Source organism: Uncinocarpus reesii, genomic scaffold (genome assembly GCF_000003515.1).
Source record: "Uncinocarpus reesii 1704 scaffold_1 genomic scaffold, whole genome shotgun sequence".
NCBI lineage: Eukaryota > Fungi > Ascomycota > Eurotiomycetes > Onygenales > Onygenaceae > Uncinocarpus > Uncinocarpus reesii.
This window is the reverse complement of record NW_003052500.1, coordinates 5022239-5043648: the sequence shown is the minus strand read 5'-3', so window position 1 is coordinate 5043648 and position 21410 is coordinate 5022239. Positions and strand designations below refer to the sequence as shown.

Genomic DNA, 21410 nt, shown 5'->3' with positions numbered 1-21410 from the left:
TTGACGATTTCGATGCACATTTTAGGGAACACAAAAGATTTATCGTCTTCCGGGTCGCATTTTGAAAACTTTAGTTTGGGAAACACAGGATTGAAAATGGCACATGATAGTAAAATAGAGCATAAAGATGGTGCTAGCGTATTTAACATACCTTGAGCTCCTTGATAGTTATTCATAAGCTAAAATTCATATCGCAAGGACTCTTATTCAAGTTCTTTTTGTAGATGCTCAAAAGCGACTAGGATCTATATGGCGCCGGGTATGAATCTGAATTATATACATATCAATTAAAAGCTCGATGCAGGGGGGATTTACATTCCCCCATTAAAATCAGTTGGTTTGACTGATCTTTTTTTGCACCTTGCTTCTTTAACTTTATACAAACTGCTTCTCTTCCACGATTTCAATAGGTGAGCCATCCAACTCAGCAGCCAGGACGGCCGGACGTGACCTGTACGTCCGATACGCCGGTCCTGATTCGAGCTCGTATCTTCGACTATTTCTGCTGGTTGTTATAGGTGCAGAAATAACAGCGCCTCCCGGGAACTCCGTATCGTTTTCGGGAATTGTTTGGATTCCCATACCCACATCCGCAGGCCTCAATTTGGCTCCAAATGCCGTAGCACTTCCAATTGCGTAAGGGTTTGAAACAAATCTACTCGTTCCGCCACTAGAGTCTGGTAATTCGGGTGGCATCATATTCCGGTAAAAAGCGTTTTCTCGGGCTAATTTTTCGTTATACCTAGACCGGGCGCGGTACATGAGGAGGTATAATAGAAGAAAGACTATGGCTATTGTAGCAGTAACGGAGCCGGCTGCTATACCGCCAATTTGGCCTCTAGATAGTTCTGCGTTCGAGTTTGATGGGGCTGAATCAACAGTGGATTCGGATGGCGGAGACGATGTAAGGGATATTGTTTGGGGTCGGGAGGACGGGGAGGCGGGTGGAGAGGCGGACGAAGAGATAGACGAAGAGGCAGAGGAGGAAGGGGAGGGAGAGGGAGAATTCACTGAGGTTGGCGTAGTCGAAAGGGACGTTGTTAAACTAGATGTAGTGGTTATCGTGGGCGAAATGGAAAAATCCGAAGACGAAGAGCTTATTAAAGTTGGCGGATCACTCGATGGCGGTGGTGGAGATGGCGTCGTCAAGGAAAGCGAGGAAGTTTCAGTCACTGTGGTCTGCCGGTCTTCAGAAGTCTCTGCCGGGCTGGGTGCTGGAGAGGATATATCTTTGTCTTTGACACAACATTGGTTGTCATCGGAACCCGGGCATGGTCGAGACTACATGAAATAATGGTCAATCGCAAAGGATTTTCTTCATCCTTAGTGACAACATAGCAGCCAGAGCGTCGTACTTGGTCCGTCCCTGAGAAAAACTGCCCTCCAGAGCACTTAGTATGCTTTATACCCTTGCAAAGTCCCCGGCCCTCTGGTACGGTGCAATCGCGAAAAACACAGCACTGTTTATCAAGTTAGCATAGTTTGCATTTCAGAGGGAGCTGATCAGTATCAGCCGAAGAAAAGCTAAGGCAATAAGATTCGAGAAATGTAGAGCTCACTTGAACTTCATCAGAGCCCTCTGGGCAACCATTCTTCGTCATGATACCAGGACCTTTTAAACAGAACTTGAGTTAATTCGACAATTCATTAAAAGGAGCGTTCTGAGCCCCTACACTTCTTTTTCGACATGCAGAACCCATCTCCCAGATCCGAACTGCACCTCCCCACGGAGTCACTGTCACTCTCACCGTCCTCGTCGTCATCGCGATTTCGAGAGAAAAACCATCGAGTATCTAGCGCATTGAACAGGTCTGCCATATCAGCAAAGCGCCGTGAATGGTGGTCAAGTTGAGTTGATCGGCGGCATTCGATAGCATGGAGATTCCATTGAACCTGTAGCTAATAGTGATGATGCTGTGACAAAGAGAGGAGGGAGAGAGAAGGGACATGTCTAGCGGGCTAGAATAGTAGCTCAGCAAGCAGTCTTAATGGCGAAACGATCTTTTTATAAAACTGCCCTTCATTTCCTGGTAACCGTATCAGCCTTCCCGTCCAATGGTAGCCCGTGCAGAACCTCCCAAGTAGCAGGTTGGAGGAAGAGCTGCCAAACATATTTTGGGCTAAGGCTTCAGGAGATGCCGCCCTATCGAGGTATCATGTCTCTGGATAGAAAAAATGAAGCTGACTCCTCCGTAACCAAGCCTCAGAGGGCAGGTTTTCTGCGAGCACCGCGGTCGCTCAGTCAAGAGCACCTGAAAGGACATCATCGAGATACCCGCCACACTCCCGGTTCGAGGGACAGAATCTGAACATCGGATTCAAGTGCATAGCTGCACTCTGCCGCACAGACATTTGGGCTGGCTCTCATTCATTAGCTTGTTCTTAGCATGAAGCATGGTCGCCGAAGGGTTTCAGCTTGGGGTTGATGTTCGTATCTGCGTCTTTGGGCGTCTTGGGTGTTCTCATGGGGTCTTGGCTTGATCGAGACACTGCCAGAGACGGCGACGATTAGACGGAGATGTGGAATATTACTCTTTGTATATATATATACATATTACAGGGAATGGATATTTAGCTCTTCGAAAGCTCGATATTGACACTTGCCGGTCAACGTGCAGACCCCAAGGAACCGCAAGAGAAAGGTCCCCTCTGGGAAAAACATTACGGTATCTTCTATAATAACTCCGATCCGGTAGAATCATAACAACATAGAAAAGAATCATCTACTAACATTGGGCACGAACGCTAATCAAAGGAAAGCAGTGAGGGAAAGAGGAGAGACATGATCAACGCCGGCGACTTCGCAGCGAATATCGCGGGGTTGGTGGAATATTCTTCATGGGTATTGGGCTGTCATCTAGACTGAGACTAGTTATCGACGGGCCTGGCGTTCGATGGCGGGTAGATAATATAGGAGAAGGGGGCTCTGAGATGGTAGATGCATCATATTCCGTCGAGGTGACAGATGCAGTGGACGCGGGTGACATAAAACGCTCTGTGGATCCAAAGGACGATGAGAGGAGCTGCGATTGGGCCAGGCCAGAGAATGAGTTTGGAAGAGACAGTGGATATTCAGGTTTCGCGAGTGGAGTGAAGGTATTCTGTCGGTTGAGGAAACTTGAGCTTGGGTCCAAGGGCTGAGGGATGCTGGGAGCTTTGAAACTCTGTGGCTGTCTTTTGGACGGCGAGCTGCGAGACTTGTTGGCCAGCGCCGGAGCTGAGATGAAGGATGATCGGGTTGGAGTTCGTTCGCCGCTGGAGGTCGAAAGAGAACATGACAGCAAGGGGGGTGAAGTTGGCCGTTTGATCTCTTGTTTGATCGGCATCTTTGCGGCGACCACCGGCCTCGACGCACTAAACATGGACCGGAGGCCAAACATTTCTTGTCCTGTCAAAAACGCCACCAGATAGGGTCCGGCTTTATCAAAGGCCGTTGGATCTCCAAATTGGCCAGCCCGGACCAAAGCCAGGTAAACGCAGCCAACCAGCTCGGCCAAAGACAGAAAGATGTCAATCATCTTCCAGTGCATCATCGGCCTCATCAACAATTCAAGAAGAGAGAATCCAGTCACGAGAAAGCTAAGGCCTAACACCACTGTTTCAGTGGTGTTTTTGGGTAAAGCAAGAGACTGCGATCCAACCCATAATCCCAAGCACACAACCAAAAAGATACTCTTTATAATATGAAGAGGTTTATTGATTATCGGCCCACGATCAGGCATCTTCGACATTGACCGTCTCTCGGTCTTTGGGCTTTCTGCGATTGAAAAGGCTTTGTCGAATAAACTTTCCAAGCCAGTCTCTGCCTTGAGGTCGTTTGGAGGGAAGAATCTCGGTGGTGCCATCACCATGTCGGTTGATTTCGTCGCAATTTGATTTTGTTGTGGTATGTTTGATGACGGGTGTAAAATGGGGGCCGTATGGAAGGGGTTCGGTTTGTTTTCGATCGACTTAACTATAGGCTGACGTTCTGGGTTGCGGAGCTGCCAGGAGAGTGGTTTAGGCGCCGCAGGTAGTTGTCCACGAAACGGAGACGGGTGTATAGGCGGTGCATCAGGCTCAGGTTGGTTGCGACTAATATGGAAAGTCGGCTGTAGTGTTTGTTGAGAGGGAGTCCAATCCATGGCGTCGGAATCGACAACCATGTCCGGAGGAGGCGTTGGAGGAATATACGATTCAGGACCCAAGGCATTGACATGAGCGGGGGCTGGAGCGAGATTGGCAACTGGAAACCGCGGCAGGCTTTGGCTCAGGCTGATGCTTGACGACTGTGGATTCGAGAAACTCTGCGACGAGAGCTCTGCGTCTCCATTGCGTTTGGATATTAAAGATCCTATATTGTCATTCCAGGAAACAAGCGGTTTGATGGAGAATCGAATGGCTGCCCTTGAGGCAATTGTCGTCTGCATAAAGATTAGCTGTCAGGAAACGGGTGATATCAACAAAAGAACACCAAATGACTTACGACTATTATCAAGATAGCCATAAAACTATGGACGGCAGGCACCAGCTTGGGATTGAGGCCAGTGATAGAAGCATCCTGTAGCACAGTCCAAGCAACAAACCTCACTACCAGCACGACGATCTGGATGCGATAATATTCACGCGCTCCACTTATGCGCCCGGACCGTCCCTCGACCTTGTGGCGAAGCTTTGGATTCCACCACAGCGAAAGCACTCCCAGAATCAGTGCCAGCCCGGCATATGGCTGCAAGGCCAAAGCGCATTGAATCGGCATGACCCCGTGTTTCTGACCTTCTTTCAAGCAGGATCGGAGAAGAGACTTTGATAATTGTATTCGTTGTTGATTTTCCGTGGCCACAGTAGTATCGGCCATAAATCCGATGATATCCCAAGCCAGTTGACCAGCAACACTTGCCCAGAATGCCACAGCACCGGTCGACACCAACAGACTCCTCCATCTCCATTTTCGCTTGTTCCGCACAGTTCTCCCGCCCCTGCTTCGTTCCATCATCCGCCGTAGATGATCTGCTTTTGCTTCATAGCCCGCACGTTTGATCCGCGAGATAACCCTTGGCTCGCAATTTTCGCATACTTGCGGGTATCGGTCTTCCAAACTTTGTCGGTAGGCCGGGTAGGACGCTTCGTATACTTCATACTCAGGGTGTGATTGCGGCGGAAGATAGGAAGCCAAGGTCTGCGTTAGGAGATATTGATTTTTCAAACACGTCGAGCAGAATATCGACCGATCCGAGGACTGATCGAGTTGAGCGCGAGAAACGGGCTGGGCGTATTGAGGCGGTTGGGATTCAGAGGATGCTTCGGTGACAGGAGGATCTGTTATTTCGCCATTCTATGAGAGCCCAAATGGCCAAGTCAGCCTTTGTCTCTGAATCTACGCTCGATGCGACGAGACGGGCGGCATCAGCCTGACTGAACTTACCTCGTCCAGATAGTTTACTGCCTGACATTCGCGACACTGCCACTGGCGGATCGCGCTTTTTTGCAACTGTGCTGATCGAGAACCGCAATAAAAACATTGCAAACGCTTTTTAAAAAAGGGCGCCATGGCACCGAGCACGCGGGGGAACGTAACCAGGATAGGGCGATTAGATGTAAATAAACACAAAACCTGATCTTCGAAGATGCGAAATTTTGAGGAGTTAAGCTCAGTCTAATCGCCGGATCAACACACCAACGACTCAACGAGTAAACTAACCTTACTGGAGATGCTCTTTTCCCCCGTTGGCTCCATGACAACAATAATGCATTTAGGGGAATAACAGGAAAGCAATTCTAAAGCCCTTGGGATTTCTATGCTCTTCCCTCATCGACCTTTGGAACCGTTCATCCACACAGCAAGGAAACATATTGCCTCTGGAGTAGATGCTGCCTGTAGCTAGCCATCCTTAGCGAGCTTTTACTATTGCGTCTGCTCTGGAGCTTATCAGGGAGCTGCGAGATGCTGGCTTCGGCATCCGCCGCTACAGCTATTCTCGTAGTAGTTGGTTTAGCCATATTCTTTACTCTCTCGTTGGTATGTGAGTTTACTTTTCGCCCCTTGAATCTTCTATCTAAATTCCTATATAGATCCACCTGGTGCGTCTTCAGAATGCTTCGACCAAGCATGCCAAATCACGCCGTGCAATACACCTTCTGGTTGTCCTGGGCAGTGGCGGTCATACCGAAGAAATGCTCTCGATGCTGAGATATGCCCGCCTGGATCCCGAGATATACTCGAAACGCACCTATCTAGTCAGCTCCGGGGATTTGTTTAGCGCAAGGAAAGCCTCTGAATTTGAGCACAAACTCAGCATGTTTGACCCATCCACCGGGGCTCGATTTTCAAAGGGGAGCATGATAGCTCCACGGACGAAGAAACGCAACGGCCATTTGAATCTGCAAACGGACCATGAGATCGTCACCGTCCCCAAAGCGAGAAACGTGCATCAGAGCTTCCTGACCGCCCCGTTCTCGACCCTCCACTGCCTCTGGGCATGTTTCCAGGTGCTCCGGGGCAAACATGCCGACCAGATACGATTGAATCCCGCACAATCGCGTCCCACGACATGTCCAGACTTGATTTTGACCAATGGGCCCGGGATAGCGGTGTGCGTGATCGTCGCAGCGAGGATATTGCGCTTTCTCAGCTGGCTTCTCGTCCTTAGCCCGCCACCCTTTGAAAAACCCGATAAATTGCGCCGCAGCAAGGGATCAAGAAGAAGGTATCTACGAACCATCTTCGTGGAGTCTTGGGCGCGTGTTACGACCTTGAGCCTGTCCGGCAAACTTGTACTTCCTATCGCGGACCGGTTTCTAGTGCAATGGGAGCCCCTGGAAGGATATTCGAGCTGGAATGGGAAGAAAGCAGAGTATGTAGGGCCGTTGCTCAGCTAGATGAACACGACTTCACATCTATCTCATAGGTTCATTTGGTTACTCTTTGACACCTTGCGTACCAGCCAGGCAAATCTCCTTGCCCGGAACGTATCAAGAAGAGAAAGAATATTTGATGCGCCCAAAACTTGCACTTCTTCTAAGCGAGTGTTTTACCCGGTCTCCGCCTTCGATAAAACCATCATGAGCTTCATGGCGGCTTAAAACTTGTGTCAGCTCTCCAGACAGCTCTCATACAGGATCATGGGTGCCGTCAAGCTTCATCCAATTAGTTAACTACACGGGGGTTTACTATTTGCATGATAAAAAAAAACTTCAAAAGTAAAAAGAGTAACAACATCTCCAGACCATCTTCAAACATGACCGTGAACGTTTCATATCGGCTCCGTGGCAGACAGATCATCAAAGCACCGAAAATTCTCCGTGATCTCAGTGCGCTGTCTCACCTAATAATCTTGAGGGCAACGAATCGTATTCGATGGCGTCAAATAGGTGCTTTGCGCTGTAATAACTGGGCCATTATTCGTTCGCTGAAATTGAAGCTTGATCCCCTGCAGATGGGTGGTCAAGGATAAAAGTTACAAAAGGTCGTTCACATGGGAAAAGTTCAAAAGCAAGATGCATCATCTTCAAAAAGGCATGGGTATGTTTATCACAGCAACCCACCTTTTATCGGGTGCCCTCTTCGGCTTGATGATTTGCCAAATGCGAGCTTCTGTTTGATCCTGACTTGGAAATGCAATCACGGGCAACGCGCGTTGAAGGAGAAGTACGAGTTTACAAATTTTGTCACTTGCTATTCCTTTCAAAAACGTCAATCGTGCCCGGACCCAGGTAGTTAATGCTCGCCATAACTCAAGGCTTGGCTCAGGTACACGTAATTGCACCTCTCCACTGGTCTCGGCTGGATGAAGACGCCTTCGGATTGTGTTCCTTCTTTGGCTACGAGGGTAGAAAGTTGACCATCTACGAGAGTATCCAGATAAACCGCGAGCGAGGAGCAGTCAGAGAAAAGGATAATTATCACTCACTATTGTATACGCCGGATAGGAAAAGAGCTAATACACCTTGGGGATAATGGGCAACGAAACAAACCAGAGAACAAATCAGAAGGGAAAAGAAGGAAAAAAGGGAATTAAAAAGCAAAACACAGACGGGGGCATAAGGAGTACGGATCAGAAACATAGGTTGACTGGGGGAATCGTAGCTAGCAAAAAGACATGGCCTAAACGGGGGTCCAATCTTCTTATGTGTATTATTAAAGGGAGGTCTGAGGAATCAAGAAGTTGAAAAGTGGTAATCACAAGAGTTCCTAGACTGGGAGATATAAGAGCAAAAAGAGCCATAACGCCAAGTCTGTAGGATAGCGATGCGACACTATGACGAGGCGGTGGTTAATCGTCACGGTGGACCCGATGATTGACTGTGTCTTCGCTTCTCCAGAGACCTAATTTGAGCCGAGCAAACCCAAAGAGTCAAAACACAGAAAAAGGAAAACACAATCGCCTCATGTATCGCAGTCTTTTTCTTGGAAGCTACCAGGTGGCGGAAAATAACTCGAGGTCCTCCCATCCCACAGTTGCACAGCTGGGGTAGTCATGAGCCGAACAACCGAAAATTGAACCAGTCCTAATGCCAATAAGCAAGAACATTTCTAGAGACATACTCCGCAAGAAAACGAAAAGAATCGACCAAATTGCAGTCAGCTGATCACATTGAGCACGCTTGCCAGTGATTGCAATGATGCACAAGGTCTCAATGTAGATATGGCGGAGCAAACCATGGAATAAAGCTATTCAGACATGGCGATTTCGGCTACCATAACGCTTGTCCCTTGTCAGCGAGCTGATGCAAATGGCCATCCGGTATGATCGAAACGAAAGTTTACAAGATCCGGCAGCGGGGCTTCTTTTTCTCGGTCTTTGCCAAAAGGGCAGCACGGGTGGCGCATTCGAAAACTTCACGGACACCGTCGCCGGTTCTGGCAGAGCATTCGAGGTATTTGTAAGCACCGATCTTCTTGCGGATTTCCTCACCCTGAATTTGGAGATTAGTATCGGAATGCAAAGTCAAAGAGACTCGAAAGGTTGAACATACCTGCTCGGGAGTGACTGGCTTCTGAGAAGTCTTGTGCAATTCTTCGATAGTGCGGGGGTCGTGACGCAAATCCTTCTTGCACCCAACAAGAATGATAGGGTGGCCAGAGCAGAAGTGAAGAACTTCAGAGATCCACTGTGATTCCACGTCAGTATACATTTCTACCATCATGACCGGGCAACGGTAATCTCACCTTCTCCTGAACGTTGTCCAAAGAGTCTGGAGAATCAATGGCGAAGCAGATGAGAATCACGTGGGAATCTGGGTAGGAGAGGGGGCGAAGACGGTCGTAGTCTTCCTGTCCAGCAGTATCCCAAAGGGCGAGCTCGACATGTTTCCCATCGACTTCGACATCAGCAACGTAGTTTTCGAAGACGGTTGGGACGTAGACCTGTAGAAAATCGGCTTGTCAGTCGTCTTCGACCCAAGACCAGTGCACGGTGGCAGGTATTGTACGCCTGTGGAAAGGGTGTCGACGAAGGCAAGGAGATAGACGCGATGGGATTAAGCAGCTGGAACACTATAGAGCAGTCTGAATGGGAATGCCAACCTCAGGGAAAGTGCCCTTGGAGAACACACTGGACATCACGTCATCTATTAGCTATCGGGATGCCTCATAACACACTAGCGTCATTTCTGATAGCAAAGATGAGCGGAAAGCACTTACATCAAAAGACAAGTCTTTCCACAAGCACCGTCACCAACAATCACAAGCTTTCGTCGGATCTCAGCCATCTGCACAACAGAAGTGAGGTTAGACAAGTGAGTTTGAAAGCAAGGATCAACAGTTGAAAATGCTGAGGAGATGAATTTCTTCAAAGAGAGGGCAGCTGCATCAAGTGCCGAAGCCAGAGGAGCCCCAAAAAGCTGGTTGGCAGGGGTGGATTGAGGTTGACATACTGTTCACGGTTGCTTGTAGCAGGTCACTAAGGGGAGAAGGCTGAGGGAGTGGAAAAGAGCCAGAGGGAGAATGGATGACGAAAGGAAGATGAAGCACCAAGAGGATGGTTTGAGAAAGAACGAGTTGGATAATGAAAGATGAGGAGGATGAAAGAAGCTGAGCTCAAGAAGAGAAGATGGAGAGAGGATGTTTGAAGAATAATAATGGGGAGAGGTTTTGAGAAGGGCCAGCAGGCAAAAGGCACGCCAGGTTTACCTAAGTTAGTTACGGTTGGTTTTGAATCTAAGACCGTTTGGGTCAATTTGCATGCTTTGGCCAATGAATGATGAAAGTGGACCATACAGGAGTCACCACCAGCCCGTATGATACATGCACTCTGCGTTGCCCTGGGTAATGCCTCATCACAGGCTGCGAATTCACTGTTCGACGGAGCTTGACGCGGTGCTCATGGTATTTTCCAGCAGCAGACAAGTGAATGGGTAGCCAAGGCACTTTTTCAACTACAGAATCCCCGGCTTTGACGGGGACTCAGCCGGAGACTAGGCTGTATCGTTCCCTGTGTCTGACCATTCATACACTGGCGTTTAAGCTTGCTGGGAAACCAGGTTTGTCTGTAGCTATTACCGTGACGGAGGACGCCGTTGGCACGAAGCACTGCTAAATGGCAAGGGCGCTTGCTTTCGAATCGCTGAAACAGAGATTTCCTTGCTGCACAGTAACTAAGCAACCAAAGCCTTCTCGCGCGGCTGACACCATGATCAACACCGACAATCCCCCAAGTCTGGGTACCTGTTGATAGAGGACACTGAGTCACGAGTTCACACTTCCAGGCCCAGTCTTGCTGGAAAAGTCTGGGCGAGGATCGCACAATCCTAGGGTTGCATGCCACAGTCAGGCGCAATTCACTGTCACTGGAACAACACTTGGATTACAAAAGGCCGGCTTCTGTGAAGCTCGTGGCTACAAAGGCAATTTCGATGGAGCGAGACGACTCCAGGGCTCGGCAAACGGAGTGTGACAACAGCAATGCAGCCGCCTTCTCAACCCAAGCCTAGAGCTCAGACTTCGCCGGAGGAGAGCGATCATCCCCCACATGCAACACGGCGACCATTGTCCGCTGAGAAACAAATTCGCCCAATGATGAAGCTGCATCTGGCGAGGCTTGAAGACTGATTGCTAGTCCCTTTTTCCCTTCTGAAACCTCTGAATCCCGACTGAGGACCTCATGCTTCGTCCTTGCTGGCTGTGTTCATATCCCCGTGGCTTGTGGCGGTGCACCAGGTTGCGGAGACTTGCCGTCCCGGACATGTCGGCATCCCAGCCAAAAAACATCAAATAGCCCGCTTCTTTGCAATATTAATTATGTTTCAGTTCAAGCTTTTGCGGAATGGGAATCCCATCACATTTGCTTTTCTGACCCTGGTCGCGAAGGCGCACTGGGAAAAGTGGCGTGAAACGAAACCACGAGGCTGATAGCGCACCGCCACAATGGTCGTGATCTTGTGGACGCAAGCTGGATAATACATCCAGATTGAACAATTCTGTCTCGAGACGCTTCTGGTACTGAAAACCTGGTGAGATTGGTGATATTCTGGGTGGACAGGTCAAGAACACTTCATTATCTGAACACGCAGGAAAAGTTGAAGACTGCCTCCGTCCATAGGCATGCGAGTTTGGGGCATCTGAATCCGGCTTATTTTGGGTACGGAGTATTTGTTTGTTTATTTTTTTTCCTGAAAATCCTGTACATGAACCCTAACCTCAAAATCTAGGTTGACGACCAACTACGTACTGGTCACCAAGTGATTATTGACCAAAGCGTCTCGTACCCCACGCCAAATCCGGGGTTTAGACAACATTCCTATGTATACTCAAATTGACAGGAGTGTTAGCAATCGAGAATCTTGAGATCAGACAAAAGGTTTCCGGGAATTTTTATAGGGGGCCGAGACATGCAGTATGCTCCTTGAGGGAGAGAATTAAGACACATTGATAGGCACCCAAGCGCGACCACCGCAGTGGACCCTCTTCCTCCTCCAAAAAGTGTCCAGCCCGCCAATACCTATTTCCGTTTTCTAACCAGCCTAACAAAGAGAAGACTCCATCTCGCAAATCACATTGCAAAGCTGTAGCTAGGCGCTGCACGCTGAATGATTCCTTGGTATAATTCGTGGTGTATCCACTGATGTATCATACGCGTATGCATGGCATTGTAAAATTAGTCAACGACTAACTAGAGATATAGCGGTGAATAATTATCGAACAGGCACAGAGTAGTTCTTCCCTACATACTCGGTAGAAATCCAGAAATCCGGAGGAAGAGGGCAGTGGGAAATCTTGACCAATAAGTATATAGCGGCGAGCAATGTAGTTAACTACTTGGTTAGTTAGGTATCTAAACTGTTATCCATTCTCCGCTGGAGTTGATACAGTAGCAAATATCCATCGATATAGCTCAGTCAACCTCCTCGTTACCTAGTCATCATGTGCAGCCGACTGACTTGGTTAACTACATAGGGTCGACGCGATAGGTGACACCTCCATCGTTAGCCAAAAAGCGAACCGCCAACGTGATGTCTCCAGCTTCACCACGGAGCTAGGGAACGAAAGGACAGACATTCTACGGAGTAATAAAGATGCATATTCTCACTCCATTACCACGTCCTTTGATTGTCCTATCACGTTGGGTTCGAGCTCCTCGGCCATACCCTCGATGGGTTCACACAATGGCCAATGGTCAGGCAATTGAAGAACGGACCCTTCCTTTTTACCATAAAAAACATTACTACCCAGTCGAAATTGGGCAGGTTTTCAACAATCGGTATCGAAGTATAGCGAAACTTGGGTACGGCGCGTACTCCACTGTTTGGCTCGCTTGGGATGAGAGGTGTCAACTCGCTCTGAACTTACCATAATTTTGTTAGCTAACATAAATCTAGAGCAAAGGAGTATACCTCATTGAAGATTTGCATTCAAGTTGACAATGCCGAAACCTCTCCCGTCCTTAATGAAATCAACATGCTCCGCCGGTTGAGCAAGTTTGCTGTGAAAGATCACCCTGGACTTGATTTTACACGCCTTGCACAAGATATCTTCAAGATTGACGGCTCTTCTGGCTGCCATTACTGCATTGCTTCTAAACCCAAAGGCAATAGCCTCCGCACATTACAGGAGACATTCCCTAATGCAATTTTGCCAAAGCTTCTAGTAAAATCCTTGATACACCGTCTATTCTTCTCGGTGAACTGGCTACATGCAACTTGCGGCGTTGCACACACTGGTAAGCTGCTTGGAACATGCTCCGTGAACGAGTTTCCATACTTACGATGGATTAATAGACCTTTCACCTCAGAATATTCTGATGGAAATCGACGATGACACCAGTCTTAGAGATGTTGAGGATCAAGAGTCTCAGAGCCCAAGTATCCCAGTAGTCACTGGTGATGGAACTACTCCTATCTATAGATCTCGACCCACCATGTTAGAACTCTCCGGTCACCCTATCCTTACAGATTTTGGTCAAATGCGGTTAGTTGAAGGGCAGACAAATAAAGACTGGTGGATGTCCGATTTATATCGTGCCCCAGAGGTGCTTTTGCAGCTCCCTTGGGGATATGCGGTTGATATATGGTCAATCGGTGTCATGGTGAGTTACCTCTTGGAATTCAAGGAGAAAGCCTTACCGAGCCTTTTGAATATAGACGCTTGAGCTTTTGGAAGGCAAGAACCTTTTTGATCCAATAGATCGTGCTCATGGTCAATATGTCCTCCCATTGGCCCTGGCGCAGTACATAGGATATCTTGGTCCTCCGCCGCTGGAAATAATCCGTCAAAGCCCGCTATTCTCAACCTATTTTGATTCGGAAGGTAAGCCTGACTATCTTTCTTTCACTAGAAATTGGAATAATATTCCTCACCCTAAGTAGGAAATTGGATATCCGAACCTCCGATACCAAACACATCCTTTGAGGAGTTTGTTACAACAATACCCCCTGGAGAAGAGAAAGACCAGTTCCTCCGGTTTGTACGAAAGATTTTGACGTGGGATCCAGCGGCAAGGGCAACTTCTATCGACATCATACCAGACGAATGGCTCATGAGACCCGTTGAGAATTTTATTTTGTGAGAAGCAGGTTACTAGATTGAGTCTTGATAGTTTCCTTGCAAACAAGGAAGGGGCGTTGGATGGGCCTAGAAAAGAAGAGCGTTTCTTATGGGGTTTTCGCTTCTCCAGTTATCTATGGACTTTTTCTGAATTAAATGTAACATTATTTGGCTAGAATTGCGATTCGGTATGAGCTTTCTGTCCTGCCTTGATGCTTGTGTAGTGTTCTGGAAAATAAGAAGTCCGCCAAGACCTTCATGAACAGGCCTTGGCTCTCACATTGATTGGACATGAGTTCATTGGCGCGCTGGTTAAGTAAGCAGCCATAATGGTTATGTAATCATTTTTTTTGGTAAAACTTCCACCCGCAATTGAAGGGGATGCAAGAAGAGCGAGGGCCTTTCTAACCATTGGTGTTCATCTCCAGCGAAAATGCAGAAAGTAATAAGGCGTTCAGTTCTTGCCACTAACCAGGCCAAACGAAAGGCGCGGATCGAGGCCTCTAAAAACCGCCACGAAGAGTTGCAGTCCATTCTTCGCGAGAAAACTGCGCTTCAACGGAGTCTGCTCGATGAAGCGTTGGAGGAGCGGAGGAACCGGCGGGACGATTGGATGCGTGGCCCGTTAGCGCCAAAAAGAGACGTTGGAAAGCGCAGTGGGTTATATGGCACAATCTCGACTACAAGGCTCCGGATGCCTAAAATTCTTCCGGAAGCCAGGACGAAATACATCACGATTGCGGCCGGGGATCGAGTGTGTCTGGTGAGAGGCGCAGACAAGGGCAAAATTGGAAAAGTACTGAACGTCGATTCTGAGACTGAGACTGTTGCGGTTGAGGGTATCAATATTGTAGGTGCTACTAACGGGACACCGTGATTCTGAGTGATGACTATTGACACTGTTCTTTTCCCAAGTATGACGTGGAGTTCCCCCGGTTCGCATTGAGCGGGGATACCGACAAGCGGCCATTCAGACCATATCCTGTGCCTGTTCCGATTAGCGATGTGCGACTTGTTGTACCTCTCGAGGATCCCTCCACTGGGATTGTCAAAGACGTGGTGGTTAAGAACGCATATGGCGGTGGACCGTTCCTCGATCGACCTTACGGGTCAACCACTCCCAGACACACCCGTTACATCTCAGGGCTGGACGTTGAGATCCCGTGGCCAGAATCGGAGGCTCCCAATCACACAGACGGGCCGAATGATACATTACGCATCGAAGTCGAAGCGAAAACATATGTTCCCTCGCTCCAATCGTTCCCCATGCCAGAAACCTTGATAGACGAGCTAAGAAACAAATTCTCCGCTTTCCGAACGCGTCATGACCCTGATTTTATAGCGAAGAAGCAGGAGGAGGATGCATACCAAGCCTGGTTAAAGAGCAGAAAACTCCTGACGCCCAAAGCAGAGTATATCCATAAGCAGCTGGAAGAAAAAGCCAAGCAGCGTGAGGAAGCAAAAGACGAAGACGGCAATTATGTGCTTTCTGGAGACACTGCCAGTTTCATAGAAAAGTTCATGGCGGCCAAGCTACAGGGCACAGCAACTAATGCCTCTCCCTCTTCTGCTTGAAGCGGCTTTTCTGTTGGCGTTTGAGGATTTGGGTGTACTTTTGTACGATTGAGTGCTGTATCATAAGAGTAGAAATCCACATATTACATTCAACAGTTTTCCTTTGTGGGTATGCATTGTGTAGAAAGCTGGGTCGAAATGCGAAGATAGCAACGTATAGGGATTTGTGTACATTGATCTCTAGCAAGCCCAGTGAAAAACTGGGGGGCATATCCATGTTAGACAAATTTTTTTGGATTGTAATTGTGAGATGCGAAAAGCACGTTCATCGCCATTGATTGGATTTTTAGACGCGTTGGTTGTCAGGATTTTCCCAAGTTCACCCACGACCCCATTCCCATCTTCTCCCTATCAGATATCCTTAGCCCCCTCAATTGCGATTGTTCAAAATGAGCTTTATAAGTGTAAATAATAGCCAAATCATTAACAAGGCATTTGGGCCCAACCAACCTTTGCAGCAGAGGATTTATCAGGCTATTGGTAAGTTCCCCTTTTTCCCCGACATGAAAGTCCCCTTTGGACGAAACAGACGCGAATGGCCTCCCAGAAGCTAATCACACGCCCGGATGCATCTTTAGGAAACGCACCTGGGCTACGTCCCCTCTTCGAAGATATCGCAAAGTACACCTCCGACCTCCAAGACGCCAGTCAATCGACGGCGTCAGCGCAGCCTACGCCGGTGCGCTCACAGACTGTTGTCGCCGAGGGTCCCGCACCCAAGAAACGGAAGATTGCCAATGGAAATGATTCCGCGCGCTCTTCGCCCGCGATGGCTGGGGTGAGCGAGGATGCCGATTTGCAGATTTACGTGCAAGATATGTCATTTGCTGTGCCCCAACGGAAGAAGTTGCAGTTGGAGATCACACGTTCGCCGGGGAACGTTGAGTATCTTAGGGCGAGAAACCAGGCTCTGAATATGATAGAATTCGGAGTCCCTTTTTCAAAGATTCGTGAGTTTTTACTGTCTGTTATGATTCCATCTGTTTTTCGACACGCCATGCTGATATCAACATGTAGAGCATGTTCTATGTCTTCCAGTGCCGGAAAAGTCTCAGAGGCAGTTTAACTTTTGCGTAATACCCCAAGGAAATGATGGAATATCAGCACCTAAAGCTGGAGAACCCGTTTACGAAACGATTGTTTGGACGGTCCCTGACGGGCCACCGCGGACGGCGTTCCTAGGCTCGGGCACCCCTGCTATGGAAGGCGCCAGTTTGGCGGAGACGTATTCAAGTTATCTCCAGAGTGCTTTGAATGAGAAGTTGAAGCATACAAAGGTCATTTGTCCCAGTGAAAAGTTGTTTGCGAGTGCTATTCCAGAGCCTCATCGTAAGGGAGAAAAGGCATTTCACGTCAAAGCATTCCGTGGCAGCAAGGAAGGTCGGTAGAGTCCAAAGTCCCTCGTATCTGACTTGATTTGACACCTTCAACCTAGGCTATCTATTCTTCCTCTCTACCGGCATATTCTTTGGCTTTAAGAAACCTCTCATATTTTTCGCTTTCGACAACATTGAATCAGTTTCGTATACTTCTGTCCTTCAAAGGACTTTCAATCTTAACATTTTAACCCGTTCGTCTACAAATCCCGACCATACCCAGGAGTTCGAACTTTCCATGATTGATCAGGCCGATTATCCGGGGATTGATTCGTATATCAAAAATCATAGTCTTCAGGATGCTAGCATGGCAGAAGCTCGACGCGCCAAAAACCTCAATATCAACGGCGAGAAAGGCGAAACCCAGGAAGGTCATGGTGGAGAAGAAGAATCCGAATTGCAAAAAGCGCAGCGTGAGCTTGAAGACCAGGAAGATGAGGAGGAAGAGGACTATGACCCTGGAAGCGACGGAGATAGTGACGGGAGCGGCTCTAGTAGTGATGAAGAAGATGACAATTATGGTAATGAGGATCAAGGCGGTGGCAGGAATCTGGTCCAAGAAGAGCTTGGAAGCGAAGCAGAGGATGTGCAAGCTTGAGCGCCCTCATACCGACCTGCAATCATTTTTACCCATGCTGGATCGTGGACTATGATTTAAGTACTCGGAATGACGGCTAGGTTAGACTAGTTGAAAGCTAGTAGATTGCAACTTGCGAAAGATGTTGCTTTAACAGCGAAAGTGATATGCCGGAAGCTATACCCTCGCCAAGTCTTTTCACTTAAGCGCCATTGTTTAGATAGTCAACAATATCGATCTCCCAGAACTGAGAACACAGCCTATTGAAGCCACTTGCATTCTCAGAGCAATGCCTGCCGGACGAGGAGCACCCACTCGCGGGGTGCATTCAGTATTATCCAATCCTCTGTTTCTTCACGGCTGATCATGCGGACGAGCCTCCCATGCATGTAGCAACCTGTAGGCTGTCTGTATCAAAGCAGCCCTCATCACATCCCTCCCATTGTATCCAGTCAACCAAATCTGCCAATCCTTGAGATGGCGCTTCCGACAGGAGTACAGAGGGCAAAACACACCAATGCAAATCGCTCCCAGAGCTGCAGGGAGAACCCAATCACCACTCGTGGACGAGGAACAACGGGGTTCACAATCGCTAGGGCCACTGGGTGCGAGCTTTTGCAAGCCATGGAAACAGCGGGTGCACAGCAATGTTTCAGGCGCTCGCGATCAACATGTCTCCAAGTCGTCCTGGAGTTGCTCGCTGAAGAGATGGTGAGGTGCTTACTTAATGCGACGTTAGGGATGAAACGGGAGTGGCTGAGGAAGCAGCCCCGTTTCCGTAAGCTGGTAACGACAATGTACGGGACGTCGCGATACAGCGCACCCCCCTGCGCATCCAGGCCGATTCCCCAATCTTACGCCGTGGGCTTGGGCGTCACGACAGAAACACACGATACGCAAAATACGATCCACGTCTGCTTTCTGGGCGAACTGGCTGCCCTGAACTCCAATTCTGCTCGCCAGCCTTTTGTCTCTCCTTCTGGCACTTCGTTTCCCGCCTGCAGAGGTGATCCCCAGTGCAGCTCCTCATCGCACCACGACTGTCATTGACTGCCCGCCGTCTCGTTCTCCTCTTGCTCCGTTCCCTTTCTCCCTTCCGCCTCCCAGTACTTCGCCTTTCTCCTCGCTTCGACCCCCGGATCGCACACCCCCAACGAATCCTTTCCCTTCTGGCGCTCACCTCCTTCCCGCTCTCAACATTCGAGCTTGATCTGTTATCCGCACGCTTTTTTGGGCTCTTTCAAATAAAAAATCACTCTCTCTTTGAGTCTGATAATTGCTTGGTCCTGTTGGAACCTTGTTTGCACTGCCATCGACATCTTGTATAACAGTCACCTGAAAAGTCGCTCGTGAATGTGGCCGGAAACTAACAAAATCAACTGTAAGCTGTGCCGCCTTTTTCTTTTTCACCCTGTATATCAAATGTTGGGTGAAAGTGAATAATCTTATTGTTCTTTTTACGCAATTCTTGATTTAACAAGCGCTGCAGAAAACAACGGTCTCTCCCCATCCTCCTCTGGCCCATCGACGTGCCATCATCCATACTTAATCCATTGCTGCTCTCACATCACGATTTTGTGCCAATTAAGCGATCGAGATGACGTCCTCTTCCTCGAACGTCGTCGGGGTACATTATCGGGTGGGAAAGAAGATTGGTGAAGGCTCCTTTGGGGTTATTTTTGAAGGCACCAATCTTCTGAATAATCAACAAGTTGCTATCAAGTTTGTATGTGCCGATCAAGCAAACCGTCCTGCAACATAACGTAACCAAAGTGGCTAACCACACTATAGGAACCGCGAAAGAGTGACGCCCCTCAACTCCGAGATGAGTATCGAACCTACAAGATCCTCGTTGGTTGCCGTAAGTTAATTGCAATACCCACTGTTAGGTTTGGCTAACTAGGTTATAGCCGGCATTCCTAATGTATACTATTTTGGCCAAGAAGGCCTCCACAATATCCTCGTTATTGACCTCTTAGGCCCTAGCCTGGAGGATCTTTTCGACCATTGCAATCGAAGATTCTCTATAAAAACTGTTGTAATGGTGGCAAAACAAATGGTATTGCTGCCCCCATCCAACAGAATACATGTATGTTGCTAACTAAGTAATCAGCTATCGAGAGTCCAAACAATTCATGAAAAGAACCTTATCTATCGCGATATCAAACCAGACAACTTTTTAATTGGCAGACCTGCTTCAAAGGCTGCCAATGTGATTCATGTCGTCGATTTTGGTATGGCAAAGCAATACAGGGACCCAAAAACAAAACAACATATTCCTTACCGTGAACGTAAATCGCTATCTGGTACTGCACGCTACATGAGTATCAATACCCATCTTGGCAGAGAACAGTCTCGTCGGGATGATCTCGAAGCACTTGGCCATGTCTTCATGTACTTTCTCCGCGGTGGTTTACCATGGCAAGGATTGAAGGCTGCTACTAATAAACAAAAGTATGAAAAAATTGGAGAGAAAAAACAAACAACTGCTGTCAAGGATCTTTGCGAAGGATATCCAGGTACTTATCATTAAGCCGTTATACTTCATCCACTATATCGAATACTAACGCGGGGACCAGAGGAATTTAACAAGTATCTTACGTATGTTCGGAACCTTGGTTTTGAAGATACCCCTGATTACGACTACTTGCGCGATCTCTTCACCCAGGCATTAAAGAACACCGGTGACGTGGAAGATGGAGAGTACGATTGGATGAAGCTAAATGGCGGTCGAGGCTGGGAGGCGTCTAAGTCCTACCCTCCCCAACACCACTTGCACACAGGCAACGCAATGCCCAATTCATCCGCTCGGGAGATTCATGGAGCTTCAGCGGCAAGAGGCCCTCATCCTCAAAGACCCGGAATCACCGCTGACCGTTTAAACGCCGCGCAGCCCCCACCCCCGTCTCCTGCGAAACCAGGAGCTGGGAAACAAGCGCGAGAGCGGCCAAACGCATTAGGCGGGCCGCAAGTCAAACGTCCAAACGGAGCGGTGGGGGGTCTCGATGCAACAGCTGCAGCTTCAACACAGGCTCAGTTCCAGAATTCAAATGCACACCTTCCGAGCCGGATCACCAACCCAGTCAATAGCACAACGAACAGCCCTCAGGTTCAACAGCAAGCTCGGCGGACCCCTGAACCCGAACCTACTTTTGTGCAAAAAGTGATGAAAGTTTTGTGCTGTGGTGAGTCTTACCTTTGCAGGCCTTTGAGCGCCACTGCTTACAAATTTCTAGGTTGAATTTCTAGACCATTTCGCAAAATAGCCCGGATTTGGTGACATATTACTGTAGAGACTATGAAAGAGCTCCGTTCTTCCATATCTATGGAGCCTTATCCTTTTCTTTTTTCCTTCCACTTGGTTTTTCGCGCAGGAACACGTTCTAACGACACGGCTGACGATGGTTTCAAAATCTCTGTTCACCTTTTAATTTCTTGAGCGCTTGTCTTTTCTTATTATCTATATTAATATCTCAAACCCTCCGTTACGAATACCATGGAGGATAATATCCTGATCTTCCACAAGCTTTACAGGGTCGCTTGCTTCGACCCCGTACATTCAGATTCGACTCCCTCGGGATTCTCACCATGCAACTACGAGGTCTACACTCTTCTCCGCGAGCGTTTTCAGGCCGTTTCGATCCTTTCTACTAAGTGAGCCGTTCAGCTTTTTACGTTGGGCCATGGCGCAAGATTCGACGAGAAACAACCCAAGTGGGTTGCGTTTCGTATTTCGCACTCCATGTGGTATATATTTACTCTGGGACGCTGCGAAGTGCAAAACTGCTCTTAGGCAGGTGAACATAGTCATGTTTCCATTTTTCCTTGACCCTACTTCTCAACAAATGCAATTTCGACTAAAAGGGAGTCTTGAAGCCGAGAAAAGTGGCCATACGGGCGTGGTACCAACGGAACGAATTTT

General features: G+C 48.3%; 8 protein-coding genes across 8 annotated transcripts; 5 read left to right on the top strand and 3 right to left on the bottom strand.

The window, feature by feature from the left end:
- Positions 1–375: 375 nt before the first annotated feature.
- Positions 376–1818, bottom strand: UREG_01933 (uncharacterized protein; the record flags this gene model as incomplete). The annotated part of the gene is made up of 4 exons (XM_002542371.1): positions 376–1281; positions 1356–1460; positions 1560–1612; positions 1749–1818. 4 exons carry the CDS (start codon positions 1816–1818, stop codon positions 376–378), a joined length of 1134 nt encoding a protein of 377 aa, XP_002542417.1.
- Positions 1819–2786: 968 nt separating this feature from the next.
- On the bottom strand, positions 2787–5530 carry UREG_01932 (uncharacterized protein; the record flags this gene model as incomplete). The annotated part of the gene is made up of 3 exons (XM_002542370.1): positions 2787–4403; positions 4466–5158; positions 5405–5530. The coding sequence occupies 3 exons, from the start codon at positions 5528–5530 to the stop codon at positions 2787–2789; spliced, it is 2436 nt and encodes an 811-aa protein (XP_002542416.1).
- Positions 5531–5923: 393 nt separating this feature from the next.
- Positions 5924–7062, top strand: UREG_01931 (uncharacterized protein; the record flags this gene model as incomplete). The annotated part of the gene is made up of 3 exons (XM_002542369.1): positions 5924–5998; positions 6052–6833; positions 6888–7062. The coding sequence occupies 3 exons, from the start codon at positions 5924–5926 to the stop codon at positions 7060–7062; spliced, it is 1032 nt and encodes a 343-aa protein (XP_002542415.1).
- Positions 7063–8742: 1680 nt separating this feature from the next.
- On the bottom strand, positions 8743–9690 carry UREG_01930 (protein rho5; the record flags this gene model as incomplete). The annotated part of the gene is made up of 5 exons (XM_002542368.1): positions 8743–8895; positions 8956–9090; positions 9149–9346; positions 9506–9533; positions 9623–9690. 5 exons carry the CDS (start codon positions 9688–9690, stop codon positions 8743–8745), a joined length of 582 nt encoding a protein of 193 aa, XP_002542414.1.
- A 2892-nt stretch (positions 9691–12582) lies between these two features.
- Positions 12583–13782, top strand: UREG_01929 (uncharacterized protein; the record flags this gene model as incomplete). The annotated part of the gene is made up of 4 exons (XM_002542367.1): positions 12583–12701; positions 12796–13136; positions 13195–13502; positions 13558–13782. The coding sequence occupies 4 exons, from the start codon at positions 12583–12585 to the stop codon at positions 13780–13782; spliced, it is 993 nt and encodes a 330-aa protein (XP_002542413.1).
- Positions 13783–14393: 611 nt separating this feature from the next.
- UREG_01928 (uncharacterized protein) lies at positions 14394–15535 on the top strand (the record flags this gene model as incomplete). Its single annotated transcript, XM_002542366.1, has 2 exons — positions 14394–14810; positions 14876–15535. 2 exons carry the CDS (start codon positions 14394–14396, stop codon positions 15533–15535), a joined length of 1077 nt encoding a protein of 358 aa, XP_002542412.1.
- Positions 15536–16070: 535 nt separating this feature from the next.
- On the top strand, positions 16071–17509 carry UREG_01927 (uncharacterized protein; the record flags this gene model as incomplete). Its single annotated transcript, XM_002542365.1, has 3 exons — positions 16071–16485; positions 16553–16915; positions 16971–17509. 3 exons carry the CDS (start codon positions 16071–16073, stop codon positions 17507–17509), a joined length of 1317 nt encoding a protein of 438 aa, XP_002542411.1.
- A 1576-nt stretch (positions 17510–19085) lies between these two features.
- Positions 19086–20729, top strand: UREG_01926 (casein kinase I; the record flags this gene model as incomplete). Its single annotated transcript, XM_002542364.1, has 5 exons — positions 19086–19214; positions 19280–19349; positions 19399–19577; positions 19602–20007; positions 20068–20729. The coding sequence occupies 5 exons, from the start codon at positions 19086–19088 to the stop codon at positions 20727–20729; spliced, it is 1446 nt and encodes a 481-aa protein (XP_002542410.1).
- Between the last annotated feature and the right edge of the window lie 681 nt (positions 20730–21410).